Source organism: Pan paniscus, chromosome 10 (genome assembly GCF_029289425.2).
Source record: "Pan paniscus chromosome 10, NHGRI_mPanPan1-v2.0_pri, whole genome shotgun sequence".
NCBI classification, from domain to species: Eukaryota; Metazoa; Chordata; class Mammalia; order Primates; family Hominidae; genus Pan; species Pan paniscus.
Window position 1 is genome coordinate 7,086,987 of NC_073259.2, and position 18,195 is coordinate 7,105,181.

Here is an 18,195-nt window from a genome sequence, read left to right on the forward strand (position 1 = left end):
CCCAATGTTGGAGGTGGTTCCTGGTGTGAGGTGATTGGATCAATGAGGGTGGTTTCTCATGGTTTAGCACCATCCCCCTAGTGCTGTCTTGTGATAGAGTTCTCTTGAGATCTGGTTATTTGAAAGTGTGTAGCACCTTCCTCTTCCCCCACTCTCCTGCTGGCCATGTGAAGATGAGCCTTCTTCCTCTTCACCTTCTGCCATGATTGTAGGCTTCCTGAGGCCTTCCCAGAAGCAGAAGCCTGGGCAGCCCGCAGAACCACGAGCCACAGCCTGTGATAAGCAGATCTTGGTGAGAGGTAACCAGGCTTCTCTACCCGTGGGTATCCTCCTTTCTTATGTCTCAAGAAGCTTTTTGTTGCTGATTTGAAGTGAAATAATGGAATTTTGGTTACTTCTTCAATCAAAACATTTGATTCACTAATGTAAAATGTAGATTCATGCCTTTCTGTGTACAGTTGAAACTGTGTTTCAATGCTGAATCGTGCTGTCATCTTTTTGGTGACACGGCAATTAAACTCAGCATGTATATACCACCAAAGCACATTACTCAGTTGGAGTGACAAGAACAGGACAACTAGGATGAAGTTCTGCCATTTGGAGACTGTAACAACTGTGTCATGACTGTGGTTTGGCTGCCAGCATTGAGATTCCTATTTGGATTTTGGAGTCATTAGCTGGGATGAGATGTGTGCTTGTGTCATCTTGAATGCCCACTTTAGCTGACTGGTGGTGGCCTCCCAGGACCATACACTTCGTTTGAGAGGATTGTGAGACCATCCATGGGAAAGAGCTCCATTGCCTCATCACTCATGTCCTCCAGTTGGTCTCCAGGTGAGGAAGAGGTGGGGCATGTGTGTGAGGATGAGGATTTGCCCTCCCAGCCTTAGAGAACATTCAGAAGGCCACTGTAATTGGGGTCAGGGCGGTGCAGAGTGTCACGGATGTAAAAGATAATTGCAGAGGAAGATGTAAGACTTGTCACTGAATTAGACGTGGGAGGTGACTGTGGCTTTGAGTCTGGCTGACTGGCAGCACATAGCTGTAGCAGTTGTGTAAATAACTAAGTTAGGGGCTGGATGGAGGGGAGGGTGGATGGAGCCACTTTTGGACCTGCTGACTTTGAGGTGGCTAGTCTGTCCAAGCAGTTATAAATGTGGCACTGGAACTTCTTTCAAGAAGTTTGACAAAGAATAGAAATTGGGCAGTAATTGGAGGGAGCAGCAGTGTCAAAGGAAACATGGAGGCAGGTTGGCAAGGGCCTAAGATGTGCGAGAGAGGAGGGTGATTCATGGGGCAAGATCCCAGCAGCTGCAAGAGGGGAAGGGATTGAGAGTAAGGTGACAGAGTTAGCCTGGAATTACTCATGCTGTGTGGGTAGATGACAGGTAGCCAGCCCCTTGCTCTTCGTGTAGGCTGAGGTGCTCATTAGCCCTTCCATTCTCCGTCCTTTTCACCCCCCAGTTGTCTGGTCCCTCTCTCCTTGCATCTGAGTGTGCTTTCCTGCTAGGCCATCCTGGCTTGCACATCGTGCTCTGCCATGGTTCCTCCTCTCCATTCCAGTGTCCCCCAAGGGAACGGTTTCCTCTGCCATGAAGCAGAGGCCATTCTCCTTATGGCCTCCTGATCCCTGTCTCAGCCTTTCTCGGTGCCCAAAGAATTTCTGTGAAGCTGTCTCATGCTTTCCAAACTTTCCTAACTTAACTAGATCCTTGTCTTCTTCCAATCAGAATCTTTCAACCAGTCTGCCTTCCTCTCAGGCCTTTTCTTTCTCCTGCTTTCTGTGTTCTTCTCCCACTCGTGGCCCTCCGGCCCCCTGTGGACCCTTCGTCATCATCACATCCCTTCGTAAAGTCATGCCCATTTCCAGTTTTGAGGACTTCTCGGAATAAATGTTAGTATATCTAAAACTCAATTATGTTTTGGTTACTCACGTTCCAGCCCAGTGACTTATACTCAAGCCATAAAGCAGTGGATTTTAATGGCTGAAAGGTCAGCTGGAAATCATCTAATCCAGCGCTTCCCAACATCTGTTCTTCCTGAGAGGTTAATAGGCACTTGGAGGAAAAAAAGGTTGTGTGATCAAGTAAGTTTGAGAAATGCTGGTTTCCACCAAATTAAACACATTTTTTTAAAACCACAGAGCTTTAATGTGTTCATATGCCGTGTGACTCCCTCAGGAGCAGGAGGGAGTGTATCCCATGCTTATTTGTGGAACCCTTCGTCAGAGCGCACCATCCATGTGTCCTCTGCCACGTTTAGTGGACGAGCACACTCGCACACCCTGAGCGTCTGACGTCAGTCACTGAGGTTGCTCATCTTAGATAGGCTCTGGGGACTGTTTTGTAGCTCCAACAGGAGCCATTGTGACAGTGCCAGTTGCTGTGATGTTTGTGAATCTTTAACCATGCGTTTAGCAAAAGTTTTGTTGGCTCTGCTGTGAACTGGTGCCAAGGGAAAACTGCTCTGAACTTTCCCAAATGAAAAATAAGAATTAGACAGGCAATCCGATGAGACCATAGCCAGTGACACGCCTTTTACTAAGGAACATTGAGCAGCACACTGTGGCCCCAGGAGGAAGCTGGACTCTCACTCCTGAGCCGGGAGTTCCAAGCCCTTCCGATTCAATTCCATTTCCCACATCTCTCCTGGATGAGCCCAGCATCACGGCCGGTCAGAGCCGCCTGCTGTTTTCCTGAGCATGACGTCCGAAGAGCCACACTTGTGGTCCTTGTGATGCCTTGCTGCTGTTGGCAGTGCCCTTTTGCAGCTACAAGCCTGGGGGACGACCACATTTACTCAAGATTCACACCTCCCAACCTCTCCAAGCAGGCTGCTTTCTCCTCAGAGCTCCCAAAGACACCTCTACACAAAAATTCTGATATAAAACCTAGTGCGTTCCTTTAACTGTTTGGTTTTAGTTTGTCCCCCTCAGCGGACCCCCATCTTTGAGGGCAGAAACCCCCTTCCATACACCACTGTGCCCGTGGCCCTGCCCTCATGAAGGGCTCGGCCCGGAGCAGGTGTGGGCAAATTTTGTTCAATGAATGAGTCCTCCCTGGTGAGGCTGACTGGCCAGCAGATGCTGCAGGAGAGCTCCCCACGTGGGAGGTTCGTGGAAGCCTTTCAGAGACAAATGGCATTTGAGAAGGACTTGGAGGAAACCCCTGAACTGGCAAGCGAGAGAGGGAAAAACCCTTCCAGGTGAAGGTCGAGTGGAAAGGTAGATAGAGGTGTGGCAGGGAATAAAGGAACAGAGATGGTGGGAGAGATTCCATCCTGGGCAGAGCAGAGAAGCCAGGTGGGGCAGAGGAGCGAAGGAGACCCGCGATCGGGCAGAAGAAAGGGTGGAAGGAAGGTCTTGAAGGAGAAGTGCCAGGAGGTGGACAGGGCCATGCAGCTGCAGGGGCACAGTTCCCATACGACCTCCAGCTGCCCAGTGGTTTTCTGGCAGTCCCTTAGCCAGATGTTTGTATAGTACCCAGGCCAGGTGCTGCCTGGCTCTCAAACATTTGAATAACTGAAACCATCTCAGAGGAGGTTGTATTTTTAGCCAGGGGCTGTGGTAGGCAATAGTTCCAGTCGTCCTGGCTACTAGAGTGGCAGGGAGGCTCTGGTGGCTGAGTAGGCGTTGGATTCTCATTCTGACTTGCCTCTGACAGGCTGAGATGCTGGGAAAGCCCCTCGACCCTTCCAGATCACCTGCCTGAGTGGCGGGGGGGCAGGGGTTGCAGTCTGAGTTTGGTCTCTTTCTGAGGGGGCAATGGTAGAAGTTTCCCTTATGTGGCAGTGGGAGGGAAGGGGCCGGTTGGGAGAATCCTTATTTCTCCTTGATGATGGGCATTGGTTCTTAACCCACTGGAACAATTTATCAGCTTCGTTGATCCCTAATGGTTCAGGGTAAAACCTGCTACACAAGGTCACAGTCCAAAAAGGACCCATGTCTTTTTTTTTTTTTTTTTTTTTTTTTTTTGAGACGGAGTCTCTCTCTTGTCACCCGGGCTGGAATGCAGTGGTGCGATCTCAGCTCACTGCAACCTCCGCCTCCCTGGTTCAAGCGATTCTCCTGCTTCAGCCTCCTGAGTAGCTGGGATTACAGGCACCTACCATCATGCCTGGCTAAGTTTTGTATTTTTACTAGATATGGGGTTTCACCATGCTGGCCAGGCTGGTCTTGAACTTCTGACCTCAGGTGATCCACCCGCCTCGGCCTCCCAAAGTGCTGGGATTACAGGCATGAGCCACCACACCCGGCCTCATATGTCTTTTGACCCCTGGGGTGCTGCTGGCTATCAAACTGGGCAGTCAAATGTGGGATGCATTCCTTTCGATGCGGCCTCGTATCTGCTCATTCACTGAGCAGAAGAAGCTTTATGCTCCAACAGGGACTCACGGACAAAGACCAGTTTTTTCAATTATCAGATAGGTTCACAAACATTATTGTTTTTTAAAAATTCATGGTAAAATGTACTTAACAAAATTTTCCATTTCAGCCACTTTTAAGTGTACAGTTCTGTGGCATTGGGCACATTCACACTGCTGTGTAATCATCACCACGTCCATCTCCAAAACTTTTCCATCTTCCCCAGCTGAAATTCTGTTCAGAATTAACACTATTGTTTAATTAACATAAAACAATAACTTCCCATCCTTCCTGCCTTCCAGCCCCTGACAACCACTTCTTTCTGTCTACTTCTACTTTCCTGCGTATGTATGTATGTATTTATTTTTGAGACAGGGTCTTGCTCTGTTACCCAAGTTGGAGAGCAGTGGTGCAACCACAGCTCACTGCAGGCTCAAACTTCTGGTATTAAGCAGTCCTCCCACCTCAGCCTCCTAAGTAGCTGGGACTACAGGTGTGTGCCACCACACTCTGCTAATTTTTTAGTTTTTATTTTTTGTATAGACAGGGTCTCACCGTGTTGACCAGGCTGGTCTCAAACTCCTGGGCTCAAGTGATCCTCCCACCTCAGCCTCCCGAAGTGCTGGATTACAGGCGCGAGCCACCACATCGGGACCTACTTTCTATCTATGAATTTGTCTATTCTAAATACCTCTTAGAAGTGGAATTATAAAATACGTCCTTTTGTGTCTGGCTTATTTTGCTTAGCATCTATGTTTCATCCATGGATGAAACTTCTTTTTTTTTGAGACGGAATCTCACTCTGTCGCCCAGGCTGGAGTCCAGTGGCGCAATCTCGGCTCACTGCAAGCTCTGCTTCCCGGGTTCACGTCATTCTCCTGCCTCAGCCTCCCAAGTAGCTGGGACTACAGGCGCCTGCCCCCACGCCTGGCTAATTTTTTGTATTTTTAGTAGAGACGGGGTTTCACCGTGTTAGTCAGGATGGTCTCTATCTCCTGACCTTGTGATCTGCCCGCCTCAGCCTCCCAAAGTGCTGGGATTACAGGCGTGAGCCACCTCGCCTGGCCCATGGATGAAACTTAGCAATATTTCATCCATATCGTAGCATGCATCAGAATTTCCTTCCTTTTTTAAGGCTGAATAATATTCCATTGTATGTGTATACAACATGTTGTTTATTTATCCCCCAATAGAATATTACTTTTTTATTTTTTAACTTCAATTTTTATTTGTAGTTGACAAATAACAATTGTAAATTTACAGGGTACAATGTGATGTTTCGATATATGTATACCTTGTGGAATGATTATATCAAGCTGACACATCTATCACCTCACATACTTATCCTTTTTTGTAGTGAGTGCATTTAAAATCTATTCTTTTAGCAATTTTGAGATGTATAATACACTATTATTAACTGTGGTTGCCATGCTGGGTAATAGATCTTGAAGAATTATTCCTCCTGTCTAACTGGAACTTTCTACCCTTTGGTCAACATCTCTGCATTCCCCACCCCTCACCCCCAGTATCTGGTAACCACCATTCTACACTGTAATTCTATAAGTTTGACTTTTTAAGATACCACACATAAGTGATATTATATGGTATTTATCTCTCTTGCCTGGCTTATTTCACTCAGCATAGTATCCTCCAGGTTCATTCATGTTGTCAGAAATGACAGGATTTCCTCCTTTTTAAAGGCTGTTAGTAATCCATTGTATATATGCCACATTTTCTTTATCCATTCATCCATTGATGGACACTTAGGTTGATTCCATATCTTGGTTATTATGAATAATGCTGAAATGAACATGGGAGTGCAGATACCTAGTCAACATACTGATTCCAATGATTTTGGATCTATATCCATAAGTGGGATTGCTAGATCATATGGTAATTCCATTTTTAGGCTTTAAAAAATGTATGAACAACAGAAATTCATTTTTCAGTTCTGGAGGCTGGGAAGTTCAAAAGACAGGCACCAGCAGGTTTGGCCTCTGGTGACGGCTTGTTCTCCACTTCCAAGATGGTGCCTTCTTGCTGTGTCCTCACATGGCAGAAGGGGTGGAAGAGGGAAGGAGCAAGAGCACTCCTCTCAGCCATTCTTATAAGGGGCTGAATCACTTCCCAAAAGGCCCTACCTCTTAGTACTATCACCTTGGGGGTTAAGCTCCAACATATTAATTTGGGGGGTATAGACATACATTCAGACCATAGCATTCCAGCCGTGGCCCCCTTAAACTCATGTCCTTCTTACACACAAAATACATTCGTTCTTCATTCTATCTCAGTAGCCTTAAGAGTTTTTTTTGTTTGTTTTTGACGAAGTTTCGCTCTTGTTGCCCAGGCTGGAGTGCAATGGTGCAATCTGAGCTCACCTCAACCTCCACCTCCCAGGTTCAACCGATTCTCCCTCCTCAGCCTCCCGAGTAGCTGGGATTACAGGCATGCGCCACCACGCCTGGCTAATTTTGTATTTTTAGTAGAGATGGGGTTTCTCCATGTTGGTCAGACTGGTCTCAAACTCCCAACCTCAGGTGATCCGCCCACCTCGGCCTCCCAAAGTGCTGGGATTACAGTCATGAGCCACCACGCCTGGCCTTTTTTTTTTTTTTTTTTTTTTTTGAGACGGAGTTTTGCTCTTGTTGCCCAGGCTGGAGTGCAATGGTGTTATCTCAGCTCACTGCAAACTCCGCCTCCTGGCTTCAAGCAATTCTCCTGGCTCAGCCTCCCAAGCGGGGATTATGCATGTGCCACCACGCCCGGCTAATTTTGTATATTTAGTAGAGACGGGGTTTCTCCAGGTTGGTCAGGCTGGTTTCAAACTCCCGACCTCAGGTGATCTGCTCGCCTCAGCCTCCCAAAGTGCCGGGATTACAGGCATGAGCCACTACGCCCGGCCTGAGCCACCACGCCCCTCCAAGAGTCTTAACTTCTTCCAGCACCAACTCAAAAGTCCAAAAACCAGAATCTCATCTAAACCAGACACAGATGAGACTCAAAGGTTTGTTTCATCCTGAGGCAAACTGCTCTCCAGCTGTGAACCCATGAAATCAAACAAGTTAATGTGCTTCCAGAATACAATGGTGGGACATGTATAGGATAGATGTTCCCATTCCAAAAGGGAGAAATAAGAAGAAAGGGGTTGCAAGTAAGTCCAAAACCCAACAAGAAAAACAACAAGTCTTGAGATTAATCTTTGCTTGATGCTGATCTTGTGAACACAGTGGGGGCAGAGTATTTTTAGTTTTGGGGGAACCTCCATATTATTGATTTCTAAAGTTTCTTTAGCTAAGGTCTTCAGCATATTTTTTAAGTACCTGATAATGTCTCTGTCTTCCCTATTAAACAGTAAGCTCCTTGATGAGTTTATTCACCTTTGTGCCTCTAGCTCAGTGCCAGGTGGTCAATAATGTGTGTTAAATAAATAAATGGCTGGTGCTCTGATTTGAATATTTGCCCAAGAATCAGAACCCAGCTCGTCACTGGAACCTGATCTTCTACCTAAAACCAAGTCACGAATTTTTACTTCTCTGCCCCCCCCCCCGACTTTTTTTTTTGAGACGGAGTCTTGCTCTGTCACCCAGGCTAGAGTGCAGTGGCACGTTCTTGGCTCACTGCAAGCTCTGCCTCCCGGGTTCACGCCATTCTCCTGCCTCAGCCTCCAGAGTAGCTGGGACTACAGGCGCCCGCCACCGCGCCTGGCTAATTTTTTGTATTTTTAGTAGAGACAGGGTTTCACCGTGTTAGCCATGATGGTCTTGATCTCCTGACCTTGCGATCCACCCGCCTCGGCCTCCCAAAGTGCTGGGATTACAGGCGTGAGCCACCGCGCCCGGCCGAGCCTTTTTATTAGGGACATAATATTCACTCCTAGATTGTTTGCCTGATCCCACAGTCTTTGAGCTCCTCAGGCTGAGATTGCTATTGAAACACTCAGGATTAAAATACTAACATCTTCATCTTTTCCTCCAGAATCTTTCTTGAATTTACGAAATTCAAAAGCTGCTCCATTGGAAACCATTCAGGAATTGTCATGGGTTTAGGTTAAAAACAAAACAAAACAAAACAACACAGCAGTTGTGCCATGGAAAGCTGATCACTTGAAACAGGTCTTCCTTTTCTGTTTTCTTGTAGCCGGCTCCTCCTCCCTGAAGCCTCCACTCCTGTCTTCTCTGATGCCGGACTTGTGTCTTTCCTCTACTTTTTCTCCGTCCTTTTCTGAAACCCTAAATTACAGTATGTCTGCCTGTAGTGTTCTTTTCTTTTTTCTATATAATGTTTAACTGCATCTAATCTATTGTCTCTATATGGATGATTTCCAAAACTTAATCTCTGGCTCCCAAGCTTCACGGCTGTGCTCCAGCTGCCTCTGGATCTCTCTCTCTGGAGAGGTTCAACGTGCCTGAGACTGGGACTGCATTTCCTCCACATCTCAGCATTCTCCCTGGGAACCCATTTTTACTCCTTCTCCCCAGCCTCCCATTCGTTACTCACAAGTGTTTATTGAGCTCTTGCTGTGTGCTAGGCACCACTCTAGCTGCTTAATTAGCTGGCTAACCCAACAATTCAAAAATCAGCTGCCAAGCCTATAATATGCAGTCTTTAATGGCTCTCCTTTTGCGTCTACTTTATGTATGGTTTCCCAGAGCTGCGGGAACAAAGTACCCCCAAGCTGGGGAGCTTCAAACAACAGAAATTTACTTTCTCACAGTTCTGGAGGCCCAAAGTCCAAGATCAAGGTGTTGGCAGGATTGGTTCCTTCTGAGGCTGTGAAGAGAAGCTGCTCCAGGCCTCTCTCCCCACATCTGGTGATTTGCTGGCCGTCTTTGGCATTCCTAGACTGCAGAACATCACTCAGTCCCCAGCCTTCATGGGGCCTTCTCTCTCTGTCTTCGCACTGTCTTCAGAAAGACAGTGCATGTCTGTGTCTGTGTTCAGGTATCCCCTAAGGTCATTTTCAGAGGAACTGGAAGTTAGGACATCAACATATCATTTTGGGGAGACACAGTTGAACCTGTAACACCCAGTTATCTCTCCTTTACTTTCAGATGTCTGTCTTTTCTGGGCACAGTTAGTCCTCTGGGCTGCTTTTGCCCTGCACTTTTTTTTTTTCCCCAAGACGGAGTTTCGCTCTTATCACCCAGGCTGGAGTACAGTGGGGTGATCTTGGCTCACTGCAACCTCCGCCTCCCGGGTTTAAGTAATTCTCCTGCCTCAGCCTCCAGAGTAGCTAGGATTACAGGCGGGCACCACCACACACAGCGGATTTTTGTATTTTTAGTAGAGACAGTGTTTCACCATGTTGGCCAGGCTGGGCTTGAACTCCTGACCTCATGATCTGCCTGCCTCGGCCTCCCAAAGTGCTGGGATTAAAGGCGTGAGCCACCGTGCCCAGCCTGCCCTGCACTTCTTTTAGCACCATTAGCTTCTGTCACTGTCTGGGTGTCTGTAGCCGTGCTAGGTCAGCCAGAACTATGTCTTTATCTTTCCACCCTCAGGGCCTAGAATAGTACATATTTCACACTGCCAGGCATTCCTGAATGCCTGGATGGACGGACATTTAAATGAATGAATGGATGGGCGGATGGATGGATGGAATAACTAAGGGAGTTTGTCTTGATTTACCTTGCCAACCTTAGGTCCCATCATTCCCATTCAAGCAGTCTGTCCTCCACCAAATGTTTGGCTTCAGTTCTCCATACTCTTCCCTTTCTCTCTCCCCTCAAGTTCAGGTTCCAGCCCTCATCCAAGGCCCAGCTCAAGTTCCGCTTCAGTGCTGCTGCCTCCCCTGAGATGTTTGCCTTTTCCTAACTCTCACAATGTTGTATTGGTGCCTTTTCTGTGGCACTCTTTGCTTCGGCTTTGGATTATAGTAATTTATCCCAGAACTCTTTCGTTAAAAGGGATCTGACATATGGACTAAGACCAAAATATCTGTGTTGGATCACTTGGGGACATTTTTAAAATTACTACAGATCCCTGAACCCCAGACTTAGAGATTCCGATGAGCGAGTCTGGGGTGGGTCCCTGGAGTATGTACTTTTAAAAGCTTCCCCAGGCAATTGTGATACTCAGCCACGTTTGGGAACCATTAACCCAGTCCAACCTCCTCATTTTACTTACGGGGAAACTGAGGTCCAAAATTGTTAAATTATTTCCCCAAGATCACTTAATTAGTGGCAGAGGCATCCAATTATGTGGTTATGGTTGTCCTAGCTTTTTAATCAGATTTAAGCAGTTCAGAAGCAGTGCCTGTACTTTGCTCATCTTTGTGACCTGTGTAAGTACCACCTGTGCACCTCAGTCAGGACAGGCCATTCACAGTAAGTGCCACTATTAGTGACACAATAGGTGGCTACACTGCACGCTCCAAGGAGACAGATGCCAGGTCTGTTCCCACTAACGTTTATTTCTAGCACCTCACACAGTGCCTGACATGTAGTAAGGTGCTTAATTAATATTGATCAAATGAACAAAGCATCTGCTATACGCCAGGCACTATAGTAGAAGCTTTACATACATCATCTCATTTCGTGTATTCCAACTACAACCCTGTGAAGAAGGCTTTCATATTCTCATTTTAAAGACGACGAAACAGGGCCGGGCACGGTCACACCTGTAATCCCAGCACTTTGGCAGGCCAAGGCGGGTGGATCACCTGAGGTCAGGAGTTCGAGACCAGCCTGGCCAACATGGTGAAACCCCATCTCTCCTAAAAATAGAAAAATTAGCCAGGCGCGGTAGCATGCACCTGTAATTCCAGCTAGTCAGGAGGCTGAGGCAGGAGAATTGCTTGAACCTGGTAGGTGCAGGTTGCAGTGAGCCGAGATTACGCCACTGCACTCCAGCCTAGGCGACAGAGTGAGACTCTGTCTCAAAAAAATATAAATAAATAAATAAAGATGAGGAAACAGGACCAGAGGCTAGGTCGTCTGCTCTATGTCACGCAGGAAACAATCAGCATAACTGAGCTCTAAAGCCCATTGCTCTTTCTACAGTGCTGCTGGATGGCCATGCTCCACCCTCCGTGCTCTTCAGAAAGCTGGGGGTCACTCCAAAACAATATATGGGGAGAGGTATTCAAAAGCCCCAAATGTTTAGAAGCCTCAGTTTTGTTCTCAGCTCTAACGTAGCCTTGCTGCTCCATGAGGTAATATAAAAGGTAGTTCTACGGCAACTTGTATTGTGTATGTTCTAGAACATTCAGTACTCCTACCACTTGCATGCTTATATGTGTATGACTCGATACTATCAAAAGCTTTACAAGTATTTCATCCTCTTTCCCTTGTGTGTGTGTGTGTGTGTGTGTGTGTGTTTAATGCTATTAAAATTCTTCTCCCTTTGTAGGGCAGCAGTGCCAGGACTAGGGCAAACAGAGTTCAAAGAGTGTCCCGGCATGAACTATTCTAATACCAGGTTTCAGATATGAGCTAATGGCTGAGAAACAGGAGTCAGGGATGTGAGTTGGCCCCACACACCTAGTCCCCTGCCCAGACCACTTGCACAGTGAGTGGGTTCTTTTGTACCAGAGGCATCGCGTGCCAGGGACCCAGCCTCTAAAAATGACAGGGTTCTGACTCCACTGTCAGGCATGAGAGGGAGACCGAAGTCGCCACATCCCAGAGACTGAGTTTCAGCTTCGCCATCCGAAATGTTTCTGTTTTTTTCTTTCCAATTTGATGTTTTCCTTGGATGCTGGCCTTGAGTTTATACTCCATGTAGACAGTTTCCTCGTTCCTCGTGGCCTCCTTTTCATTGCTGTTGCTTCCTCAATCGGTCCTTAGTGAAACGCCAATCTCAGTGGTGTGGGAACGAGTATGAGAGACCTCGCTCTAGGTGCTCGCACGGAACTTCCAGCCCCACAAGCTGACGCCCCGCCGTGTCCTCCGTGGCTGCCTCCACCTGCCCCTGCAGCTTTCAAATATGTCTGTCATTTCTTTCAAATTCTCACTTATCTTCCCTTCTTTTTTTAAATTAAAAAAAAATGTTTCAGAGGCAGGGTCTTGCTGTGTTGCCAGGCTGGAGTGCAGTGGGACCATCGTGGCTCACTGCAGCCTTAAACTCCGGGGCTCAAGCGATCCCCCTCCTCAGCATCACAAGTAGCTGGGACCACAGGCGTGCACCATCATGCCTATTTCATTCGTTTAAATTGCCTTGAACAGAATTACATTAATAAGGGCTCTGATCTCATAAATAACCCAAGATTCCTTGGTGTTGAGGCTGGAATCACAGAGCCACCTCCTAGAAAGGCCCATCGAAGCCTTGGGGGAGCCTCAGAACTGCAGGCTTAGGGCGGCTGATGGTTCTTTTTCTCCTGTCTGTGCCAGGGTAGCAAACTGCATATCACAGCAGATTACTTGGAAGATAACTAAATGAGATATAGGGATGAACTCCTTGGGATGCTGGGATATCAGTGTTGGATTTCATAATATGCAACCACTTTTATGGTGAGGGATTTGGAAGCCAACTGCTGTTGGAATTATTGAAGGTGCCAACATGAGGCCAATATACGCAATATAGGCAAAACCTATTTATAGTAAAGTCCCAAACACCATCCAAATTCTTTTGCAGTATAATACTAAACGGTTGCTGATTAAATCTTACTGAAGTCTGTAGACCATAAGCTGGGTTTGAACTTTTTTAAAAAATAAATTTTCACTGTAGCAATACGTTTAATGGAATCTGATCTATATTACTTCTGCCAAGAAGGAATTCAAAATTACCAATTGGAGTTAATGTGGTACAAAGAACTAGAAACCTCTCATTCTCAGGAAATGGACAGGGCAGGGGGAGTCCTTAATGAAAACACTGTGTCAGTAATTTTTGTGGCTTAAGATCGCCACGTGTAGTTCCATGGGTTCAGAATAGATCCTCAGAGACGGGGGTTATAGTAGAAAGAGCAAAGGATTAAGCATCAGGAACCAGATTTACCCCTAGTCCCGTAACCCTGGGTAATTTACCTGCCTTCTTTGTGTTCCCATTTCCTCACCTATAGGAATGGAGGGATTGCGCAGGGTGCAGTGGCTCGTGCCTGTAACCCCAGCACTGCTGGGGGACCAAGGTGGGAAGATTGCTTGAGGCCAGAAGTTCAAGGCTGCAGTGAGTTATGATAGTGCCCCTGCACTCCAGCATGGGTGACAGGGCAACACCTTGTTTAAAAACATAAAAATAGGCCAGGCACGGTGGCTCATGCCTGTAATCCCAGCACTTTGGGAGGCCAAGGTGGGTGGATCACCTGAGGTCAGGAGTTGGAGACCAGCTTGGCCAACAGGGCGAAACCCTGTCTCTACTAAAAATACAAAAATTAGCCGGATGGGGTGGCGTGTGCCTATAATCCCAGCTACTCAGGATGCTGAGGCACGAGAATCACTTGAACCCAGAAGGTGGAGGTTGCAGTGAGCGGGGATCGTGCCACTGCACTCCAGCCTGGGTGACAAGAGTCAAATTCCGTCTCAAAAATAAATAAATAAATAATACAAACAAACAAAAAACAATAAAAATTGAGGAATTGGGCTAGATAAGTGGTTTTCGAGACAGAACTTTGAGACAGTTCTTACTTAGGGGCCAGTGGAGATCTCTTCTCCTACCCAATTTTCAACTACATAAATGTTATTTGTTTTGCTTCAACATATGATTTTAGTGGAAAAATAGAGTTCTCCTTCTTTAAAAACATTTTTTTGAAAAAACCACTGGACTAGCTAATTCCTACTCCTGAACCTTTGTGATTCAATATAAGGTCTACCCATCAAATTGTTTAGACTCCTGGATGATACTCATGTTTTTAGGAAGGGTTCCTACACCCAAAGCCCAGGTCAGCCAGTTTCTGCGTGTAGGCAAGTTACTGCGTTAGGACTCTTGTACTAGTGTACAATCTAGAAGTTGCATTGGGGCAGCAGGGAGAGAATTCTTATCAGTGAGTGTTTAGCCTCGTTGTACACAGCAGTTACCAGAACAATTAAGAGAGACAAAAGTTCTCCAACACCTTGATCATCTCTGGTAGACAGCTTTGGAAGACACACATACCGTCTACTTCTTCGGACTTCCTAAGCTGTGGAATAGGGATTCAGTGTCTGTGGTATGAAATGGGGTCTGAGAATTTTATCCCATCAAACTGACAGGGTAATTTTGAGATGGGGCAACAGGAATTGTAATACTGGGGCAATATTTGCTTGTCATCAGTTTGACATCTTCTTGACATGTGCTCTTTTTGACCCCAGTGATTCTTCCTTGATCCCCATGTAAGGTGTCCCATTCCCCCATCCACACTGACTCACCACCAGGAATTGTCGTGTGTTCTGAAGAGGCTCAGCCAGTTTCATTTGCCTTCTGTTCAGCTTCCCTCCATCTCTTATCCCCAGTCCTCTGTAAATCCTTACTCCTTCATAAAGTATTCCCTGATTCATGGAAGTGACATGATCCGGTTTAGTTTACAAAACCAGGAAATTATTCCTCTGGACCAGAGAGAGAGAGAGAGAGAGAGAGAACAAGAAACAACAACAAAAAACCCAAATGGAATCTATAAAGGGAAGACAGGTATATTCTACATTGTTCCCATTAAAATGGAAACCCCGTGGGGAGAGGAAATGCACCTGTGGAATGTAGAGTGGATCTCTTTCACATATGGGCACTCAGTAAACATTATTAATGAATGATAATGATTTGTCAGTGATTGAAATTGTTTCAGGGCAGGAACAGGGAATGAAATACGGAGACATTCCTCTATCTCATGGGGAAACTGCTAGGCAGGTCATCCAGATGTATTTTCTTTGGGGAGTTGTGAATTCCTTGTGTGTCCAGCTATCACTATGTAATGATATTTTACGTTCTCAGTAATACGTATCATCATTATATATATCATCATTTTATATGTATATATATAATACCCCTGTACATAGATATATGTACACACGTATATATTTATATGTATAAAATTAAAGTGTGGATCTTCTAGTTTCCTGTCGAAGAAGCTTGCAAATTGCAATTCCATCCTAGCAAGTAAAAAGCTGAACAGACTGAAAAACCAAGTCTCCTTGGATCCATAAAGGAAGCGAGGTCTCAGAGCAAACCACTGTCCCCAGAACTGGAGAAACCGGCAGGAGAATGCAGCTTCACAAGGTACCGGAGCAGAAGCCCTGGGCAGCAGCCTCTGCCCGAGCAGTGACAGGCAGGGAAACCTGAGCTGTCATCACCAGAGTGCCGGAGGCGCAGAGCGGGCAAGTCTGGAAGTTAAAGATCCACGGGAACCATGTCGTTGTCCCCTCTCCCTCACCTTCTGGAGCTTCCCCGAGTTCTCACAGTGAATAATGGAGAAAAATCCCCTCGTGCCTCCTGCAGTGGGAAGAAGAAAAAGGACCATTTTGAAAGAGGCTGCCGCACTCTGTTCTTCCTAACGAGGTCGCCTCCCCTAACCCCACCGCGGCTTTATCAGCGCCTAACTGACCTGGGGGAAGGGAAACTCCCACGCCAGCCCACTCTAGCCATCTCCCGGCTCACTTAAGGTGGGGGCGGGAGGGAGGACGGACACGCATTTGTGAATGTTCAGCTAAGGGGTGCAAGCTCACCAAAACTCTGAGGCCTGATTGTAGACTATAGAGTAGACCTTCCCACCGCACGCTCACGGCCTCTTTACAGCAGTTGCCTTTACCCAGTCAGAGCCGCTATCAAGAAAAAGATATAAGACATACTAAAGGGCAAATAGGGCCTGGCACGGTGGCTGACGCCTGTAATCCCAGCACTTTGGGAGGTCGAAGCGGGCGGATCACCTGAGGTCAGGAGTTCGAGACCAGCCTGGCCAATATGGCAAAACCCCATCTCTACTAAAAATAAAAATTAAAAAAAAAGGAAAAGAAAGAAAAGAAAAATTAGCTGGGCTTGGTGGCAAGCACCTGTAATCCCAGCTACTCAGGAGGCTGAGGCAAGAGAACCGCTTCAACCGGGAGGCAGAGGTTGCGGTGAGCCAAGATCGCGCCACTGCACTGCAGCCTGGGCGAGAGAGTGGTACTCTGTCTCAAAAATAATAATAATAATAAAATGAAATAAGAATCAAATAACACATGTTGAAGGGACAGAGCAAGCTTCACAACCAGACTCAGAGACAGTAGGGATGCTGGAATTACCAGGCGGGAAATTGAAAGCAGCTCTGATTAATGTGAGGGGCTGTAATGGATAAAGTAGGCAGCATGCAGGAACAGGTGCGCAATGAAAGCAGGGAGATGGGAATCTAAGAAAAAACCAAATGAAGTGGCAGAGAGCAAAGCACAGTGACGGAAATGAAGAATGCCGCTGATGGGCTTTGATGGATTTGTGGACTGGACACAGCTGAGGAGAGGATCTCTGAGCATAAGGTTATCTCAATAGAAACCTCCACATGTGAAAAGGGAAGAGAAAACCCACCCACACACACACACGCACACACGCGTGCACACGCACACACATGCACACACACACAGAACAGAATATCCAAGAACTGTGGGACATCTACAAAAGGTGTAGCATGTGTAATGGGAATACCAGGAGGAGAAGAAAGAAGAAATATTTGAAATGGTAATGACAGATTTCTCCAAATTAATGTCAGACACTAAACCACAGATCCAGGAATCTCAGAGAATCAGGACAAATGCCAGAAAAACTACACCTGGGCATATCATTTTCAAACTGCAGAAAATCAAAGATAAAGAAAAAGTCCTGGAAGGGGCCAGAGTGAAAAAAACACATTACCTGTAGAGGAGCAAAGGGAAGCAATGCACCTGACTTATCCTCAGAAACCAGGTGAGCAAGGAGAGAGTGGAGTGAGATGTGAGGGTGGAGAGAGAAAACCCACCAGCCTAGAACTCTGAACCCTGCACAATTATCCTTTAAAAGTAAAGGAGAATAAAGACTTTTTCAGACAAACAAAACTTAAGGGAATTCGTTGCCAGTAGATCTGCCTTGCAAGAAATGTTACAAGAAATTCTTTAGAGAGAAAGAAAATGTTATAGGTCAGAAACTTAGATCTACATAAAGAAAGAGGGCAGAGAAGGAATAAGTGAAAGCAAAATAGTAACTTATTTTTCTTATTCTTAATCTAACAGATAACTGTTCAAAGTAATAACAACAATGTATTCAATTACGTACCCTTAGATATATACTTATGTATAAGGGAAATGAGTGACAATATTACAAGGGATGGGGGGGAGGAATTAGGATTATGGTGTTATTATAAGAAACTCATACTACCTGTGAAACCCCCCTCTACTAAAAATACAAAAATTAGCCTGGCGTGGTGGCGGGCGCCTGTAATCCCAGCTACTCGCGAGGCTGAGGCAAGAGAATCACTTGAACCCAGGAGGTGGAGGTTGCAGTGAGCCGAGATCACGCCATTGCCCTCCAGCCTGGGTGACAGAGACTCCATCTCAAAAAACAAAAAAAGATTGTCATAGTGGGTCAAAAAATAAGACCCAGCTCTGTGTTGTCTACAAAAAACCCACTTCAGATATAAATTGTGCTTCTGTGAGGTCACTTTAGGCTGACCAGCAAAAGGCACAGTCCTGAGACATGGAGAATAACCCAGAATAATTATCTTTAATAATATAAGCATAATTATAATCTCACAAGTATTTTCATAGGATTGAGATATAAAGAATATATTGAAGCTTTTACAGAACAAAAAGGAAAAGCTGGTGCACCTTTATCTCTGTACATGCAAATTTATATAATCAATGCTTGTTTTGCTTCTCTTTTTTCTCCTTTTCATTTTCCTTTCCAGGTTGAGGAAAGGTAGTGGTTGTTTGTGAAGTGGTCATTTATTTTATCCACGTAATTTCTGATGTTTTCTAATTCTCCCTCTCTCT

The 18,195-nt window shown here is 46.0% G+C and overlaps 2 protein-coding genes across 5 annotated transcripts in view; one reads left to right on the forward strand and one right to left on the reverse strand.

Annotated features, from left to right (window-relative positions):
* The window catches only part of WNT5B (Wnt family member 5B), a 123,494-nt gene that overhangs the window by 25,189 nt on the left and 80,110 nt on the right, over nucleotides 1–18,195 (forward strand). The window lies entirely within an intron of this gene.
* The window catches only part of FBXL14 (F-box and leucine rich repeat protein 14), a 38,738-nt gene continuing 26,107 nt past the window's right edge, over nucleotides 5,565–18,195 (reverse strand). For 3 of the 4 annotated variants that reach the window (XM_014347071.6, XM_034935154.4, XM_034935155.4), the window contains exon 2: nucleotides 5,565–15,694. In XM_014347071.6, coding sequence (XP_014202557.2) covers nucleotides 15,632–15,694 — 63 coding nt within the window. In that variant the 3' untranslated portion in view covers nucleotides 5,565–15,631. The remainder of the gene's footprint in view (nucleotides 15,695–18,195) is intronic. The other variant, XR_010108881.1, reaches the window with a different exon arrangement.